Source organism: Oryx dammah, unplaced genomic scaffold (genome assembly GCF_014754425.2).
Source record: "Oryx dammah isolate SB20612 unplaced genomic scaffold, SCBI_Odam_1.1 HiC_scaffold_26, whole genome shotgun sequence".
Classification (NCBI taxonomy): domain Eukaryota; kingdom Metazoa; phylum Chordata; class Mammalia; order Artiodactyla; family Bovidae; genus Oryx; species Oryx dammah.
The window spans coordinates 86,144,868-86,158,370 of record NW_024070210.1 but is presented as its reverse complement, the minus strand read 5'-3'; the positions used below and the strand labels follow the sequence as shown (position 1 = coordinate 86,158,370).

At 57.8% G+C, this 13,503-nt stretch overlaps 1 protein-coding gene across 1 annotated transcript; it reads left to right on the top strand.

The window, feature by feature from the left end:
• Nucleotides 1–424: 424 nt before the first annotated feature.
• On the top strand, nt 425–8,599 carry LOC120852512 (SKI family transcriptional corepressor 1). Its single transcript, XM_040225789.1, has 9 exons — nt 425–531; nt 752–2,957; nt 4,045–4,135; nt 4,991–5,098; nt 5,658–5,729; nt 7,036–7,110; nt 7,364–7,438; nt 7,951–8,016; nt 8,487–8,599. The coding sequence occupies exons 1-9, from the start codon at nt 425–427 to the stop codon at nt 8,579–8,581; spliced, it is 2,895 nt and encodes a 964-aa protein (XP_040081723.1). The 3' UTR covers nt 8,582–8,599.
• The last annotated feature ends 4,904 nt before the right edge of the window (nt 8,600–13,503 follow it).

Below are 13,503 nucleotides of genomic sequence, written 5' to 3'. Positions count from 1 at the left end.
TGTAAGAGGAAAAGCTGTGTTTGGGGAAAGCAGTGCTGTTATCCCGGGGAGCCAGCTGCACGGAGCTGGGTGCAGTGAGGGCAGCTTCCGGGCTGGGCGCTCACGGGGAGCTTTGGAGAGAGTCGGGTTCAGCACCGCGAACAGCGGCCGTCTCTGTCTCTCTCCACCTCCCTCACGGCCTCTAGACCCTCCTCCTTCTCCTCACCACCCCCCCGCCCCGCCCCCTGCTGTCTGGAGATGGGCAGTGACCGCCCCTCCCCCCTCCCTATTCCTCTCAGCGCTGCCCCCGCCCGCGTGCATGCGCGACTGAGCAGAGGGGCGGCCTGTCCCCGAAGTCCGAGCTTCGGGACCCGGGCGGATAGGGCAGGCTGCGAGGGTGGCCGAAGTCTTACGGATCTGGGCACCAGGAAGCCTGGCTTTGGCAATGGCTTTGCTGTGTGGCCTTGGGCAAGTCACTCTCCGTCTCTGGGCCCCACTTCCTCCCCAGCCCGAAAACAGGATCGGGTTCCTAGCTACCCAGGCATTCCTGAGGTCTCAATTACCCCTACTCCTCCTCCAAACCCCAGGGGCTTTTGTTCCAGCGCCAGCACGCGTCTGAATAACAAAAGGCCCGTCCAGGGGGGCGAATGAGCTAGGACTCCCCATTGCCAAGTTTCCCCGCGCGCCCGACTCTGCGCGCCCTGCTGGGCGGGCCCGGGCGGCGTTGGCGCTGAAAATGGCTCATCGGCTCTCTGCTTTCTCTGTTTCGCAGGAGCGGCGGCATGGAGGCTCTCACCACTCAGCTGGGGCCGGGGCGCGAGGGAAACTCTTCTCCCAACTCCAAGCAGGAGTTGCAGCCCTACTCGGGTTCCAGCGCTCTCAAACCCAACCAGGTGGGCGAGACGTCGTTGTACGGGGTGCCTATCGTGTCCCTGGTCATCGACGGCCAGGAGCGCCTATGCCTGGCGCAAATCTCCAACACCCTCCTCAAGAACTACAGCTACAATGAGATACACAACCGCCGCGTGGCCCTGGGCATCACGTGCGTGCAGTGCACACCGGTGCAGCTGGAAATTCTGCGTCGGGCAGGGGCCATGCCCATCTCGTCGCGCCGCTGCGGCATGATCACCAAGCGTGAGGCCGAACGCCTGTGCAAGTCGTTTCTCGGTGAGCACAAGCCCCCCAAGCTGCCCGAGAACTTCGCCTTCGATGTGGTGCACGAGTGTGCCTGGGGTTCGCGTGGCAGCTTCATCCCCGCGCGTTACAACAGCTCGCGTGCCAAATGCATCAAGTGCGGTTACTGCAGCATGTACTTCTCGCCTAACAAGTTCATCTTCCACTCGCACCGCACACCCGACGCCAAGTACACGCAGCCCGACGCAGCCAACTTTAACTCGTGGCGCCGACACCTCAAACTCAGTGACAAGTCGGCCACAGACGAACTGAGCCACGCTTGGGAGGACGTCAAGGCCATGTTCAATGGTGGCACCCGCAAGCGGACCTTCTCGCTGCAAGGAGGCGGCGGCGGCGGCGCTAACGGAGGGTCGGGTGGACAGGGGAAGGGCGGTGCCGGCGGCGGCGGCGGTGGGGGCGGCCCGGCGTGCGGCGCAGACATGGCCCCAGGTCCGCCGCCGCACAAAAGCCTGCGCTGTGGCGAAGAAGAGGCCGCCGGGCCTCCCGGGCCGCCGCCTCCTCACGCGCAGCGGGGACTTGGTCTGGCGACGGGAGCTGGCGGCCCCGCGGGCCCTGGAGCGCCTGGTGGCGGCGCCGGGGTCCGCAGCTACCCTGTGATCCCAGTGCCCAGCAAGGGCTTTGGCCTCTTGCAGAAGCTGCCCCCACCGCTTTTCCCTCATCCCTATGGCTTCCCCACGGCCTTTGGTCTCTGCCCCAAAAAGGATGACCCTGTGTTAGGCGCTGGCGAACCCAAGGGCGGCCCAGGGCCCGGGAGCGGCGGGGGCGCGGGCACTGGGGCAGGAGCGGGTGGCCCAGGAACCGGCCATTTGCCCCCCGGGGCGGGGACGGGCCCGGGCGGCGGCGCCATGTTCTGGGGTCACCAGCCCTCCGGCGCAGCCAAGGACGCGGCGGCCGTAGCTGCGGCAGCCGCCGCAGCCACTGTGTACCCGACGTTTCCCATGTTCTGGCCGGCCGCAGGCAGCCTCCCGGTGCCGCCCTATCCGGCCGCGCAGAGCCAAGCCAAAGCCGTGGCGGCGGCCGTAGCGGCGGCAGCGGCGGCGGCCGCGGCTGCTGCGGGAGGTGGCGGCCCCGAGCCCCTGGACGGTACCGAGCCGACCAAGGAGGGAGGCCTGGTCGCAGAGGAGCGCTGCCCCAGCGCGCTGTCCCGCGGGCCACTGGACGAGGACGGCGCGGACGAGGCGCTGCCGCCCCCGCTGGCCCCGCTGGCCCCGCCGCCCCCGCCGCCCGCTCGCAAAGGCTCCTACGTGTCGGCCTTCCGGCCTGTAGTCAAGGACGCCGAAAGCATCGCCAAGCTCTACGGTAGCGCCCGCGAAGCTTACGGCGGTGGGCCAGCCCGTGGGCCGGGGCCGGGCGCAGGGACCGGCGGCGGCTACGTGAGCCCGGACTTTCTGAGCGAGGGCAGCTCCAGCTACCACTCCGCCTCCCCCGACGTGGACACTGCGGACGAGCCAGAGGTGGACGTGGAGTCCAACCGCTTCCCCGACGACGAGGGCGCCCCGGATGAGGCCGAGCCCGGTGCGCCCAGCACAGGAGGCAGCCCGAATGGAGACCAGACCGCAGGACCCCCGTCTATCACCTCGTCCGGCGCCGACGGTCCCACAGACTCTCCAGAAAGCGGCAGCCCTCGTCCTCGGCGCCGCCCGGGGCTACCCCCAGCCAGTCGAGCCGCATTTGGGGACCTGGCGGCCGACGACATGGTGCGGAGACCGGAGAAGAGCCCGCCAAGCGGCGGCTATGAGCTGCGAGAGGCTTGCGGACCGCTGGGGGGCCCCGCGCCCGCCAAGGTGAGCCCCAAGCCCGCCTCGCTGGTGGCGCCTCCTTGTTTACCCCTCGGCAGCTCTGGGTTGTGGGGCAGGCCCTGGCCGGGTGGGGGACTGGAATTTTTTTCTGAGCGGGCGTTCAAGCAGTAGGCCCTGGCTGCTCTGGGTAGGCCCAGCTTCGGGAGCTCTGTGGAGCTGGACTCGCGGGGAGCCCTGACTGAGGGTTTCGGAAGATCGGGAGTGGCGGTGGGGGTGGGAGGAGCAGGCCTGGAAACTGCGTGTGCTGTGTTTGTTGACTGGAGTAGGGAGGAGACAGGCCGAGATCTGCAGTCATAGAGAGAGAGAAATCAAAAGGTCTGGAAGAAAAAGACCAAAAGCCAGAGAAAAGCGCTCACGAGGCCGAGCGGGTAGCACGCCCTCCGGGATGGGGATCAGAGCCTCGGGGAAGACGGGCCAGTAAGCCGAGAAGGAGGCCTCTCCCTCAAGCTGCAGTACGGGGTCCTCGGCATCTTTCAACACCCCAACTCGCAGTTTTCCGAGTCTCAGAATTCCTGCCCCCGGAACCTCAGGGTTCGTTGGCAGGAAGCTGTCTAGACGGTATGCGGGGCGGGAGAGGGGCTCTCAGGTGTCCGCGGCCGCGGATTCGCGTGGGGGGTATGCAGCTAAGCCTGAATCGTTCGCCATTTGACAGTGGGTGGGCACACCTGTACAGTTCCATTCGGTCCATTAAAACACGAATTACTAGCCGGATGCGAAAGGCGTCATTGATGTCGGGGACTGGGCGCGGGCGGGAGAGAAGATGCTGAAAAAGAGGCGGGCGAGGAGGGTGGGGGTGGGCTTTGAGCGGCCCTTGGCTTGGGAACCGCTTTGTGTCTCGGGTAATTTTCTCAAGGGCGCTCGCAATTACCGGGAAACTACAAACGGCGATGCGACCTCCGAGGGCTCCAGGCTGCGCCGCGTGCGTCACGGCCTCTCGGGGCGCTGGGGTCCCGCGGGCAAGCAGACCTCCGTCACCCCTTCAGGTTTTCTCCTGGCTGCGGCGGAGGGCTGGGCAGCTCCAAGCCGCGGTCAAGCGCCCCCCTAACCGCCTGTCATTTCTCGGCCGCCGCAGGTGTACGCGCCCGAGAGGGACGAGCACGTGAAGAGCGCGGCGGCGGCGCTGGGGCCCGCGGCGTCCTACCTCTGCGCCCCAGAGGCCCACGGTAACGCCCCCTGCCGAGGTCGCTGGCCAATGGAATCCGGGTGGGGGGGACCGCGGGCAGAGGGCCGGGGCCAGAGGAGGCCTGCGAGGGAAGACTAGAGGAGGAAAGAGAGAAGCAGAGAAAAAGAGGGAGAGGGAAAGCAAAACACTGAAAGAAAAAGGAAGCTAAGCGAGGACTCCCAACAACTTGCATCTTTTGGTTACTTAACAACAAACCGCCCTCTCCATCGAAAAGATACCGCTCACCTACACCTTATACCCTGGGTTAAACCTTTTATAAACCACGCCTGGCACGTCTTTCAAATTCTCTCATTTATTCAGCAAGTGTTTGGGCCGAGAGTTCCGGGCGGAGGGTGGGGGCGCTTGGCCACGCGCATAGGGACCCCTGAAGTGCGCGGTAGCAGCAGCCCAATGCGGAGGTCAGAGAATGAACTGAGGGCCTCGGAAATCCGGGCAGCCTGAGCCCGGTACGATGTCTCCCCCACTGTCGCCACCCCGCGAGTCGCCGCCTGGGCCGCGTTCTCGGAGCAGGTAGACCCGGCGGCCACGCGCGCTCGCGGTGCCCCAGTATCTGCGCGCGATGTAGGTCGCTTGTCCCTGGTGGGCTCGGCTGCTCGTTTTGCTCTTTTCCAAGGGGCTAGGGAGGGGGCGTGGAGCCGGAGATGAGCAGATCGCGCGCGGGGGAGGTGGTGCCCGGCCCAAAGCCTGAGGGTGAGAGCCCAGGCGCACAGCCGGGAACCAGCGGCGGCCACGATGCTTTTAATTAGGGCTCCGGCGCCCCGACCGCGGCAGCTCTGGCCGTATCCGGGTCACGGTTTCTTTGCCTCTCCTTGAAACTCGGTTTATTGCCTTTAAGAGCCAGATAAGGAAGACAATCACTCGACCGCCGACGATTTGGAAACGAGGAAATGCTATCCAGACCAAAGGAGTATCTCCCAGCCAAGTCCGGCAAATACAGACCGAGGTGAGCCCTAGGACCCTCGCTCTCCACCCCAACCCGGGAGCTGGACCCCCAGGTCGCCCAGGTTTCCACCGACTCCAGTTTGCGAGTGAGGCTTTCTATCAAGCCTAAGGGGCTGCCGGTAAACATTTGCTGTCCTCTCGCGGCTGGCAGATAAACATTTAAACACAATGAGCAAGGGTCAGGCCAGGTTTCCTGAATTGCTTACCTCCTTGGTGGGTTTGGGGCTCTCCCGGGTAAGGGAAGGAGACTTACTAGAAGGATATGAGGAGCACCATCACCCACGTAAAACAAGTCAAAGAACATTTCCTGCCCTAAGATAGCCTATTATCCCTGGTTCCACTCTCCTGGGGGCAGGGCGGGGGGGGGGGGTGTCCACTCTCTGAGTGACCTAAAATAATGGCTTGGAAGGTGGGTAGAACTGGATGCCTGCAACTGTCTCCTCTAAAGGCAGAGGGTCTTAAATAGGTACTCAACTTAGTTCAGTTACCAGGAAGCTCACCCCTCCCCTCTCAAGGCTTCTCCCAGAACAAAACCCTTCTTACCTGCCCTTGTATCCCAGGCGAAGACGGGCTCACCCTAGATGTCACAGGAACTCAGCTAGTGGAGAAGGATATCGAGAACCTGGCCAGAGGTGAGGTTAAATCTATGAAACTGGTATACACTGTGCTTGGGGGAAATTGTCCCTTCTTGTAGAGGGGTGTTATTCCTGCAGGAGTGAGTGTGAGAAGACAAGGCTCTTGAGGAACCAGTCTTCACTGACGCAAAAGGATAATCCCCTGGACACACTACCCTGGCACAGAGGTGGGGGGTGGGAGGGTGGAAGATTGAAGGGAGTAGGGGGAGGGAACCAGCCACCCCCAGAGTTCCCAAGGCCAGGCCTGTCTGAATAGTCCAGTGAGAAAGAAAAATGAGTAATGATCCTTAGAACCTGACGCATTGGGACAATGAGAAAGGACAATCTAGGTCTCTCAGCCTCATCTGAATAGCAAGATTTTGAGGAGGCATTTACTTCAGGAGTGTCTCAGAGGTTATTTTCTTTTCCTGGAATCAATGCATAACTGACTCCACCTCACCCTAAATGTGGAATGGGGTCCCTGCTCAACTGCAGGGGCTGAGTGTGGCTTGAAGCAGAGAAAGGAACTTCTAACCCCACTTTGCTCCTCTGTCTCTCATTTTTGTGTTTTCTGAGCACCTTTGAGGAGAGGACCAGATACCAATAGCTCCATGGGTAGCTCCCTGCCACACCTCTAAAGCAACTTTGAGAGCACCTGTGGGGCTTTCCACACCCAATTGCCCCCTTACCCCACCCCAGCCCAAGGTTGGGCTTGGAAACTGGTGTATATTGGGGGTGGGGGGAAGCATTTGTGGTCTTCCACTGTTCCCAGTTACAGATTTTATGGGTGATGTAGTTACCTTCAAAATCCTTCTGCTTTATATGAGTGTTCTTAGCCTGGATTTGGGGTCCTGGGATCTTTTTAAGTTATAAATAAACTGTTATGAATATATGTATTTTTCTAGGGTGGAGGTCCAAGGCTTTGACCAGATTCTTCCTGGTCTGTATCATTGAAGGGAGAGGTTAGGTTCGTCAGTTGAAGGGGTGAACTGAGTCTTCCTAGGCCTACCTCTAAACTTATGGAGTTAAGAACAATTTAAAGCAGATACCATGCTGGTTAGTACCTGGGCCCAGGACCTAGAAGTCCAACAAGCATTCTGCTACTCTGAATTTGATTCTCCTGGGCAACTTAAACCCCTAACCCCATTTTCTTCCCAAATCCTTTGGATGCACATGGAAACACTGAGCGTTGAGGGCCTACCATTTGGTCTCACCCTCCACTACTCCTCTCATGACTACTGGCCAGAGTGGGACCTGGATGCCTTAGAGGCTACCTGAGTCCCACCACCCTCCTCCTTGACATCCCACTCTCACCCCTTCACAGACGAATTGCAAAAACTGCTCCTGGAGCAAATGGAGCTTCGCAAGAAGCTGGAGCGAGAATTTCAGAGTCTCAAAGGTACCCTCATTCAGACCCACCCCACCTGATCGCCAGAGCCTTCTTCCCGCATGCCCTGCCTGGCCTGGACCGGGGACCCAGTGCAGGCAGCTGCTGCTGCTTCGCATGCAGCCAGAAGCAGCGAACCCTTCTTTTCCTAGCCGAGTTCCGGCTGGGCCAAACACAGAGGGGGTGGGGTGGGGCTAGGGAGTGGGGAAAGGGGGCCGAGGGAGGGGGTTGTGCGTAACAGCTCTCACTTAATCAATTTGCACAGATAATTTTCAGGATCAAATGAAGAGGGAATTGGCTTATCGAGAAGAAATGGTGCAACAGCTGCAAATTGTCAGAGGTAAGACGGGAGTCAGGTGAGCGCGTGCACGGGCCGTAACTGCCTCTCGTCTGGCAGGAGCCGCAATGTTGGCTCAGTCATTTGGATTTAAATTGAAGGTAATTTAACAATTATTTTTTTTATTTAATATCCTTTGTATACTCTGATTAGCCTCAGAATGGCAAGCGAGCCCAGCAAACGGCTTGCAGGCATCATTACATGGAGTGATTGAACTTCTTATCGCGGCAATTTCCATGGTTTCTAAATTAAAAATCGAGGCGTAAAATTACCTGGGAAGTAATGCCTAAGTTTGCTTTAATTTTGGTTAGATCCGTCTGCCTTTAAGCGCCATCCCAGGCCATTTCCTCCCTCAGCCAAGCTGCAGTTTGGAGCTTTGACGCCCCCTCCCTCGGTCGCCGGGACTTGTTTCTGCCAGGGGCTGAGCGCTGAGAAGAGGGTGAGGCCCGGGCTGTGACCCCAACGGGCCCTTGGGTGGTCTCATTTCCTCACCGGCTACTTTCTCTGTCTTCCAGATACTCTTTGTAACGAACTTGACCAGGAGCGGAAGGCACGCTATGCCATCCAGCAGAAATTAAAAGGTGCGGAAGCGCGGGAACAAAGGAGAGGTGCCAGGCACTGGCTGTGCGGGCCAATGATTGAATGAATGAATGCATGAGTGATGATAGCGGGAAGGCCAGCTCTGCAGAGATAAGTAACTGAGAGGAAGGAAATGGGAATTCATTTTAAAGAAGAAATTATTCTAGAACGGTAGGCAGGGAGAAAGAGCCCCTTGAGCTCTACCAGGTCCAAATCTGGTTTTGAGCTGATCGACCTCCCTCTTACTGTGCCTCAGTTTCCTCTTCTGTAAAATGGGGCTACTGAACTAGGGCAGTGGTTCTGAATGGCCGGGATCTCTACTACCTTCCCACCTTTTTTGATCTTCTCGCCTGAGAACTGAATCTGAAGGGGGTGGGTTAGACGTGGGTAGACAGGGGAGCGAGGGAGCCCGTGGACCGCGTGGGTGAGGCAGGCGAGGAGCCCAACATGGCCCAATCGACTGTCTCTCCAGAAGCCCACGACGCCCTGCACCATTTCTCCTGCAAGATGCTGACGCCCCGGCACTGCACTGGCAACTGCTCCTTCAAGCCCCCGCTGTTGCCCTAGGGCCGGCCCAGCCGCGCCCACGCGCCCTCAAGCCATGCTGCTCTCTTCCTGTAAATACCCACGGCCGCGGCGGCCGAGAGCGAGATACAAGCCATTCGGACCGGACCGATGTAAATACAGCCTCCCGCCCGCCTGCCCTTCTCCCGGGCGCCTCGGCCTTGCCCGCTCCCTCTTGGGAGCCCGAGACCAGGACCCAGTATCCGTTTCCAATTGTAAATACCACCTTGCCTCATGGTTCAACTCCGGGCATCGGGTCTCATGGTCTTAACGGACCAAAGGGGGTAAGAAAAGGGATAGGGGGCTTCTTCTCCCTGTACAGCCTCTGAACCCCAATTGTGAATACAATGTAGCAATTTCGCTGGCCCCGCGCTCCCCTCCCCATCCACTTCTGAAACTCTTGTTCCTAATGACAAAGTGGCTATGTGCAATGGATATAAATGTATTGTGAGTCTCTTGGTTCAGTAATAATGGGTTCATTTTTAATTTATTTATGCTGTAAGTTATTTTGCTTCCTTCTCCTGGACCTACTTCCAGTCCCATTTTGCATTCCCTCTTGGGTTTTTGCTTTGTCTATTTTTTGTTGTAAACTCTTGATGTAACAGCACTTTAAAAAGGGCGACAACTGACTCACGAGATGGAAACCACCTTGAGCCTGATTGGGGAGATCACCCTGTATCCCTGATTTTTGTTTTGTTTTTAATAAAAAAGAAAAGAAAACCCCGACACTTTCTGGGGCTGTGGAAATGGGAGTGTGGCGAGGGGAGGGACGGGGAGGAAGCAGGCGCAACAGGTGGGGCGTGGGGACCGCAGCGCGGGTGCTGGGGCGCCCAAGCTGAGACCGGTGTTTGACCAGGTGGTCAGCAGCGAGCACCGCAACCTCTCCATCGGTTCTTCAGGCACACCCAGCTTGCCCCATAGGCCATAGGCCGTCCCCGCCCCACGTTTAGGACCCTCCTTTAGGCCTCGGCGAGGAATGAGAACTCCTGTGAGGTCTCTGAATCTTCCCTCTAGCGCTCGCAGGGGCTGAGAGTTTACTCCTACCCTTGTCCATGCCTGCTCCACCGGAGAAGCCTCCTCCGGGGCGCTCAGAGACGGAATTCGCGCCCTGCCGGGATCCCCGGGTTGAACTAGAACTGCCAGGAGGCCCGGGCGCCGTCGGCCCGGGCCTAGAGCTCTGAGCGGGGCGGGGGCGAAATACGTGGGATGGGCCGGGGCCTCGCGGGCCCGTGCAGATGTCCGCCTGCCTCGCCGCTAGCGGAACGCAGGGAGTCCTGGCCGTTTGGGACGTTCCGGCCATTTTAGTCCCAGCGGGTTTGCGGACGTCGAGGAGCCCAAGGAGGAAGGTGAGATACGCCGGCCGCTGCAGTTCCGGGGGACGGCCGCAGTTTTCGAGGCCTTACCTAGCCGCCGGCCTTCCTTCGGCCTCAGTTTCCACAGCGCACTCGCTGCCTGGGCTCGGATAAAAGATGGAAACGGCAGCGCGCTTTTTGAAGGAGGAGGAGAGTGTGGCTCGAGTGGGAAAGTGCACGGTCCTGGGAGTCATTCTGACCTGACTTCCAAGTTCTGCTCCTTACTTGACTAGCAGTGGTGCCCCGTCCTACCCTTCATTCTTTCTAAATTAATATTTAGGCCTCCGCCCCTGGCGGCGCGTAAACGCGCTCTGCGAGGACGCAAGCGCAGGGCCGCGCTGCGCGGCCGGGCCCCGGCGGGCCCCGACGACCTGCTTTCAGACACCAAAGGACTCTCACTGGGCGGCCCTGGACGCCCAGGGTGGAGACCCTGGAGGCGGGCGTCCTGTGCTCCCATCGAGCCAGCAGCTGGGACCCGGGAGCCTTCGGCTGCGTTCCTGGGAAACTTTCTGGGCCTGTCGTCCAAAGGGCCAGGGGCGGAACTGGCGAGCAAGGGCGCGCTCACGGTTTCGGAGAAGGGGCCCAGGAGGGGAGATCGGCCGCGCGATCTTGGCAGGAAGCCAGGCCCTGGAGCACCCAGTGCTGGGGCTGGAAGCCCTGCCGTCCTGGGACACTCGCGGGCTAGACCCAGAGGGGACTGAGAGAATGGCTGGGTAAGTTGTGAGGTGTCGCTGAGGGATGAGCTCGCCTCGAGACGCGCGATCTCCCGCATAGGGACCCTCCAGGGAGCGGGAACGTTTTTATGCGTGGAACCAACCGGGTCAGAAACCGAGGTCCAAGGAAGAGACGTGGGTCTCTAGCGCATTCCAGGGGCGAGCGGAGCTGGGACCCGTCGAGGAGCGCAGGTTGGGAATTCGCATGCCTTTCCCTCTGGACGGAACAGCTTCTTAGGAAACAGCACTTTCCTTCTCTGTAAAATGGGATCAACACTTACTCCCTACGTAGGAAGTTACTCCTTGGCTGTGCCCCACACAGAGGAACCTGGTAAATATTCCACCTTTCCTTTTCGAATTTCCCCAAGTGGGGGAAAGCGCCGCAGGCAGTTGGGGCCAGCCGGAAAGAGCGCAGCATCTGGACCGGATTCTCTGTGGATTCGAGGTGTAGGCGGATGCGACCTAGAAAGAGCTCGCAAAAGCCCTCCTGGGCTCCGATTCCCTTCAGAAGTGGTTTGTTCCCCCCAAATGTTAATAACCAAGCGATTGGTATGGATGTAATTATCAATAATTATACGAATTATTGCTGATTGCGGGGCTCGTAGCTACTTTAATTAGTTTACCAGATTCTAATTAAGTTAAATGAAACATTAATAGGGAAAATATGCTTTGAAAAAAAAAATCCCGATTTTTAATGTCTTTTTCTCGCCACAACGTTGCCACCTTGCGACACATTTTAGGCATTACAGCCAGCGTCCGAAGGCCCCAGACTAGGGAGCCATGTCTTAGGGAGAAAAAGTGGGGCTTGGGGAATGGGGAGCTTTCGTATTGTTTGTCCCTCACCTCGGCCCCCGGCAGTACCCAAGAAGGTCGGGCTTTAGAGTCTGAGGTTTGGGGGTGAGGAGCCAGGCAAACATGCCTCTTGTATCTCCCACTCATTTTTCGACCGAGGAAGGCTCTAGGGATGCTCCTCCAGACAGGCCCCAGCAAATCCAGGGTGATAAACTGCGGGAAGCTGGAGGAGCAGGTGGAGACAGCATCAAGCTACTTGGTTTTTCACTCCCCTGGGAGAAACCAGTAGGTAGCTCCCCCACCTTCATTTCCTCTGAAATTTGAGGTAACCCCTCAGCAAAACACACCTGGAAGATTTCTGGATTCCTGGGAGTAACCTCTGTGTTCCGTGGCACTTGGTTAAGGAAGCTAATAGGGTGCTTACCTCCCTGAGTTATCCTTGGTGTGTGTTTGTGTTTCCCACAGAACTGTAAGTGGCCTGGCCATCAGAGCCACGTCTGCCCTTCCTTGTGATCTCCAACAGGGCCCAATGCATCACAGGTACTCAACAGATGTCCAGATGAATGGGGTCAGCTTTGTGGTTCATTTGGGTGCTGGAAATGTCTGAAGGAAGGAAACCTTAGGTGCTTCTGGACCACAGCTACTGTGAAGCAGTTAAGCTTATTTGCATAGCTAATTAAACAGGCTTGCTGCTCAGAAGATCTTTTGTCAATAGGATTAGTTTGGGGGGAGGTGGCAAGGGTCAAGTAAGGGATGGTCAACCTAGAACAGTATTTTCCTCTTGCAGTTGGATCCCAAAGAGGGTGCTCCTTCACACTCCCTCTAATTTTGCAGTTACTGGGCACATAACTGTCCACCCATTCCCAGCTACCCTGATCTAAAGTCGAGCCTTGATCCTTTGCAGAACATGTGCTTCCCATCCTTGAATTCAGAACACCAAAAAAAGCAGAACTGGACCTGCACTCTCTTTGCATTAATTCTAAACAGCCTTTTCTCCCACTCTACACTCCAAAGGGAAGCACAGTGTTTGTTAAGAGCACAAACTCTACAGCCAGATTTCCTGGGTCTCAGTCCCTTCTCTGCCACTGACTGGCTGTGTGACATTTGTAGGGCAAGCTGTTGAATATCTCTGTTCCTCAGCTTCCTCATCTATAACATGGTGGGGAAAAGAATACCTACTTCATAGAACTGCAGAGCCACAGAAGTCAGCTAGGTCTTTGGCTTTTACAGAACTAGGAATTGCTCCTGTCTTTTCTAAATTTTACTCTGAAACAGGGTTATGCCACAAAGAAGGATAAAGAATGACCAGTTTCTCTAGAAAGAGAGCCAAACCAATAGTGGTCATTTTCTTGTTAGACGTTCCAGAAATGGGCCTTTAAACTACTCACCCAGTGACCCACGCGGCCTCCAAGGAACGAAGTATCTTTGGGGGAAGAAATGAAAACCAAAAATTGTCCTCTAACTCCACGCACTGGAGGCCGTGAGGTCCCACGGATGCCTGTTCTCGGCTCTTTTCTGGAAAGGATCATTTTGCCTCCACTGAAGAGAACAGAAGTGGATCCTTGATAGTACACTGGTCTGCAGCTCTGAGCACTCGCCGCCGATTGGGGCGGCTCTGAGGCCGGGCGACCATCCCCGTGCCTTGATTGAGGCGAGAGCAGAGCCTGGGGGCCGCGAGAGGCATGCCAACCCGGCTCCCGGCGCCAGGAGGACTACACGCGTGCTCAGGCACCAGCAAAGTGTATGCACCCACATTTTTCTTCTGGAAAGAAATTGATAAATCTGAACTTTGTTGGCATTTTTTCCCTTCTCATTCTTATTGTTTAGGACTGTGCCTTTTGCCATTGAATTACCTGGGAGCAGGGCTTTTCAGGATCTGTGCAGCTAAAGGTCTTAGCAGGCCTTGTTTCAGCTACTTATTAATTAACATGATCATGCCCAGGTGGCTTTACCTCAGCATCTCCTATGAAATAGTGGCAGTAATACCCACGAGACAGGGCTGTCAGGAATATTAAAATGAGATATCGGTGAAGGCCCTGGCATATAGGAGATGCTCAATAAGGGGTAA

Coding starts and splice junctions, on each gene's coding strand:
- LOC120852512 (XM_040225789.1), top strand. CDS start 425: ATGGCTTTGCTGTGTGGCCTTGGGCAAGTCACTCTCCGTCTCTGGGCC. Junction 4,136..4,990: donor CTGCGCCCCAGAGGCCCACG/GTAACGCCCCCT, acceptor ATTGCCTTTAAG/AGCCAGATAAGGAAGACAAT. Junction 5,730..7,035: donor TATCGAGAACCTGGCCAGAG/GTGAGGTTAAAT, acceptor ACCCCTTCACAG/ACGAATTGCAAAAACTGCTC.